Here is a 5,423-nt window from a genome sequence, read left to right as displayed (position 1 = left end):
TAATCACATTATTACCACTTTTAGCCAACTACCAAAAATATATGTTTCTTACATTTTATTTCCCATATTTTTGACTGAGTGCTAGAAAATTCATGCAGACTTCATGCATTTATTATTTTAATTTATCACCAATATCTGTGAAGGGTGTTATGAGCCAGACCATAAAGAAATACAAACCAATTTCTACAGGTAAATTTCTTTCAAATCATTTATTCACACTGTGGAAGTACATTATGTCCTGGCACAACTCCCAGATATCAAAATTGTAGGCTCCTAGTGTTTCCACTATAAAATAGGAAGCACCTTACATGTTTTCAGAGGGGGTAACATGTGTGAACATTTTATTTGAAGTCTTTAAGCAAATTGCAAGTAGCAAATGGTTTCTGAGATGCCAGAGTAGCATCTCAGAATAATCTTGAGGAACAGAGACACAGAATTTAAGCCTCTGCCTCAAACATCTTCTTCCTGCCATCCATGCCAGCCTTGTCCTCAATGTTCTTACGCCAGTCACCGACATCTGCAACCTGAGTGGAAAGTAAATAAATCATCAACAGAAATTCTCACAACACTGACAAAAAATGGCTAAATGGGTTTTAGAAGTTTTGTCATCTAGCCATGCTTCAGGTAACTCAAATCACTGAGACACTCAGTTCAAAGCTCCTTCAGTAACAACCAACTTGGAATGTTACGACATCTCATTTGATATGGGGGGGGGGCACAGACATAGAGACAAAAACATGAGAAAACATGAGTGAATTTCAGGGTTTTTTAAAATGAATCTAATGGGTAATTTCACAAACACTGACCTCCTCTTTGGCCTCTTTCTTCACTTGTTTCAGGTTGGCTCTTAGATCCAGAGAGACTTTGTGCTTGGAGCCGAGCAGGGCCTGAAGCATTTGGTCAGCTGACATACGCACTTTCCTCAATACTGGCTTCTTGAACTTGCCCTTCAGATCCTGGACTTTGATCTTGAGGTCATCAATCTTGAACGATGTGAATATGATTGTTAATTGTATGAAATGGAGAGAAATATAATTTTCTTACAGGTGTATAAATGAAACTGGCTTTACCTCCTTATCACTCTTTGTAACTTTGGCAGCCAAGTCATATCTTTCCTCATCAACTACATCAATCTTTGCCTGAAGTTTCTTGCAGAGCTCCTGTGGTTCACATCCATAAAAATACATTTCCATATTGGTATGGTTATAATCAGAGCTGTGAAAATGGGGCCATTCACTTTAGAATTCAAGCACAAAACAACAGCCTAATTCTCAGTTACTTTGACAAGGACGAGGACCCTAATAATAAAACACAGACGATAAAAGATGATAAATAAGTTGATGTAACACCTGCAAGTCAGCCAAAGATCCAGACACCTCCAGTGGTGGACAGTTCTGAGCCATGTAATCTTTTCTCTCTTGCTCAGCTGCCTTAGCTTCAGCATCAAGCAGACCTTTAGCAATCGAAAGCATCAAGCTCTGCATAACAAGATACATTCATGAACCATGAAGAAAACCACAGCAATTCAAATAATAAGTTATGAATATATAAAAGAAAGAAACTCAATAACTTTATATGTATGTATTTCTTGATTGATTTATCACATCATCCATGTTTCAGTTTCACAAAGTGTCAGTGACAAACTGCAGAGGATCTCCTGTGCACTCTTGTTTAATCTGAGCTTGCCTACAATTTGAAGCATGCTCATCTCTTGGTAAGAAAAACTGGACATAAATAGTATTAGATATAAAAACTGATTTATCATCTTGTGCATTTCCAGCTTCAGTTCAGTTACAATATCTCATTTTTTACATAAACACAATATCTCATTTTTAGCACGAGAAAAACCCTTAGTAAGACTCTAAAGTTTCCAGCTAAGCCAGCTGTCATCCACATTATGATCTACAGTCAGCCCACCCCCCATGACTAATGCTAAAAGCATCCCAACAGCCGAACTGACCAATGCCTCCTCTGAATCAAAGGAGAGGGAAATTGATGCCTCTACTGTCTTTTCCGTAAGCATTTTTAAAATAAGTAATTAAAGTAAAATTCTCATCACCCTTTCCTTACATGTCTTTCAAGAAAATCGGTAGCACAAATGACTGTGGAATCTAATAAAAAACATGCAAATAAAAGAATAAATGAATGAAGGCTTAAATTAGTTCAATTAGTTCTTCCTTTATTTTCTTTCCACTCCTACCATTTAATTTGATATATTATGTATTTTATTTGTTTGTTCATTTATTTTGTAAACCGTTTTATCCCTCACAGAAGAATATGATATCACATTATCACTACACAAACTGTGGACTGTGGTAACTGAACCAGACTAAAGCTCTTGGGGGGAAAGAAAATCAAAACAATTGTTTTCGCTAAAATCCAGCATAATCATTTACCTTGAGATGATACTTTCGACTCGATGACAACTTTTTCCTGGAGAAAGTATGCAAGGAATATTATTGTCATATAAGACTCCATGACATGCACTGGAGGGTTTTCTCCTGAGTGGGGCATCAGAGCATTCTCACACAAACCTAATCTGATTTCAAACATCATGTTAATTCACACAGCACCACAGGCAGAGTGGAAATGTCATGCACAAGACTAGCTGCAACTGAAGGGAATTCTCATGGACAGTACATTTTGTACATGTAGTATCTAACATAAATTTATAGTCATTCTTCAATATAATCTGTAGGCTTATTGACTAATTAGCAAATACCTGTCAGCTCATAACACTGAAGTGTTAGTAACGCAACCATCCAACTGGTCTGTAAGGATGCAATGCGTTAGAATCACTTGGGATTGCTCACTAAGACACATTATTTATTATTTTTCTAGCTAGAAACGGTAGAATCTTGGAGTTATTGGAACAACAGAAAGTCCATTTAACATTATAAACATAAAAGTATATACACTAAAGACTTACTCAGACATCTTGACTTCTTGTTGGTTTCAGGCTCTGTGAAAAGAAATGACATAAATAAAAGCCAAATTAGCAATATTGATGCCATTAAACAAGTAACAAAGAGTTTATGGAGACTGAGGTTTGAAAACTTTTCTTCTGAAGAATTATGCAAATACTAACACTGTTTAACCCAACCAGAATTGTTCAGTGGAAGAATGGCTGTTTGTCCCTTAATTATTGGAGGATTCCTCTATAAATTTCAATTTTGTCTGTTCAGTCAACAATTCTGAATATGTGTTTTCGTGCATGTAAATTAAAGAGCTCAGTTAATCTTTGTTCCCTTTCTTATTGCTTTAGTGCAAGAATTGATATTTAGCACTGATGAAGTAAACACAGCATCAGCAGTCCTCATGTAGGGGTCCTTTGAGGTTGAGTTCCAGCTGTCTTTCATCAAGTGTCACTCTAAATTAGATTCTACCACAACATTTCTCTTTAAAACACTGGTAAAGACAGGGTACCATATGAAAGTCATTTAGGAAAGCTACCACAATTAATTCACTTCCAGGATTTTAGCCTCCTGTTAGATGCTGATGCTAAGGATTTTAAGCAGGCAAGAAATTCATGCATATCTATTCATTTAGTTGGCACTTTTTCACAAACAACCTAGAAACAAAATGTTGTGTATCTCTAAAGTAGCCTTGGGAGTGTCTTGCTCAAGAGAATATTGCTGAGAAGTTGTCTTGCTAAGGATTAAAACTCACCGCTACCTGCTCTGCGGGCTGTTTGTCTCTTAAGTCACTGCTGCTGCTTGAAATAAAGGATTCCAGTGGCAATTCAACCAGAGGTGTTAATGAGTCTTTTTTTGCCTATTTCAGGAACTGCTTTGGTATGTAGCCCATAGGTGCTTGTCCTTGGAGCATCATAAAGGATTTAAGTGTCCTCAGCTGGCCAAGCGGCTTGTGATTTTTAAGGAAGATGATATACACAACCTCAAGAGAGCCTTGCTGTACCAGGAGAAGAAAACTACTTCTAAATTTGGGGATTGCATATATAAGAAGCCAGCTGTCCTCAAGAGCCCATTAATGATAAGCTTGTCCTCATGAAGTCATTTATAACCCAGCACCACAGTATGTGCTGCCTACCCTGCCATTTGAGATTCATCAGCATCACTGAGAAGACCAAGCCCAGCAGTGACAGGAATAAATAAGTTTTTCCCCCTGTCTTAACCAGTCTAAGTATGATCTGTGCATTGACGACATAAACCTCTGTCTCTATGGAAAGGGTTTGACACAGTTTAGAAAATGCTAAGCACAACAGCATAAAATGTCCTCAAATATTCCCCACAGTCTCTTGTACCTGTAGTCAGGGACTACAGTTTACTGGCTATTTCTGTCATATTTTCAACACCTATGCACAGATCTTTAAAAGCTTTTCCACCTAAATACATCCACCTATATTACTTGTTTGTCCACTTCACTATTAAGGTAGTTCTGCAAAACAAAAGATTGAAAGTGTGACAATAAATTCATAATCTGTAGGCAAGATAAGAAGAAATGTAGTGATTTGTTTTAAAGTTTCCGCACAGTTGACCAAAGATCAATTATTATGTAATCCTTAAGAAACTCTTGTAGGTACGTTTTCCGCAAAATACCACAAATCAAGTAAACACTGTAAGCAAACTTTACACTAGCTTACACAAAAAGCCGCCAAGAAGCAGCCAAGTAACCTTCTAAATGAGCTGTTACCAAAGAGATTTGCTTACAGAACGCCAAATCATCAGTTCACATATCAAGTACTGATATCGTACAGCTACTTTTGAAAGTCAAGGTCACAGTTTTGGGATGCCCTTAGCTGCTTTGAAGATTGTGATGGCTAAACATCTGTAACCTATGATATATTCTATTTAGCTGTGCTAAATAAAATTTCTGAAATTTCTGTTTTCATTAAAATATGACAGTATTTTCCAAACAAGTGTTATTAAAACTGCAAAACTTCTATAGTCTTCATTTATACATGTAGTACATGAGAACAAAAGATTGAGTTTTCTAAACAATTCTAACTTGACACACTAGCAAAGTTTGACACACTAGCAAAGTATGAGACACTAGCAAAGTATGTTCTTAAAGTACTATTATTCTTGTTGAATAATACGTGCCTGAAACGAGAAATAAGAGAAAAAGAAAATTGCATTACCGAATGTATGTGTAGGTCAGTATAGTAATGTCTTTTTTTTCATGGTGTATTGTTATAAAATAAAGTCCAGTTATATACTAAGAAATAAAATATAAAGTGATACATCACAACTGATCCCACGAGAAGGTGATTGTCCTAAGTCCATAGGTAAATTCTGCAAAATCCAAAGGATTCCAATGATGCTTATGCAAAGACTCAAACAGTCAGGAGAAACAGCAAATAAGCGCTCACCTGTTGGAGAAGGCAACAAGGAGAATACACTTTTGAGACTGCCACAGCAACTGAAATGCAATGAGGGTTTTAATGCTATTCTATGATGGCT

General features: G+C 36.6%; 1 protein-coding gene across 1 annotated transcript; it reads right to left on the bottom strand.

Annotated features, from left to right (window-relative positions):
- Window positions 1-437: 437 nt before the first annotated feature.
- On the bottom strand, window positions 438-2,432 carry LOC115826215 (troponin I, fast skeletal muscle-like). The gene is made up of 5 exons (XM_030789949.1): window positions 2,397-2,432; window positions 1,350-1,478; window positions 1,071-1,160; window positions 801-983; window positions 438-524 (listed from the first exon to the last, which is right to left on the bottom strand). The coding sequence occupies exons 2-5, from the start codon at window positions 1,470-1,472 to the stop codon at window positions 438-440; spliced, it is 483 nt and encodes a 160-aa protein (XP_030645809.1). The 5' UTR covers window positions 1,473-1,478; window positions 2,397-2,432.
- Between the last annotated feature and the right edge of the window lie 2,991 nt (window positions 2,433-5,423).

Source organism: Chanos chanos, chromosome 13 (assembly GCF_902362185.1).
Source record: "Chanos chanos chromosome 13, fChaCha1.1, whole genome shotgun sequence".
Taxonomy (NCBI): domain Eukaryota; kingdom Metazoa; phylum Chordata; class Actinopteri; order Gonorynchiformes; family Chanidae; genus Chanos; species Chanos chanos.
Note: the sequence above shows the minus strand (reverse complement) of the source record. Positions and strands in the feature narration are given on the sequence as shown.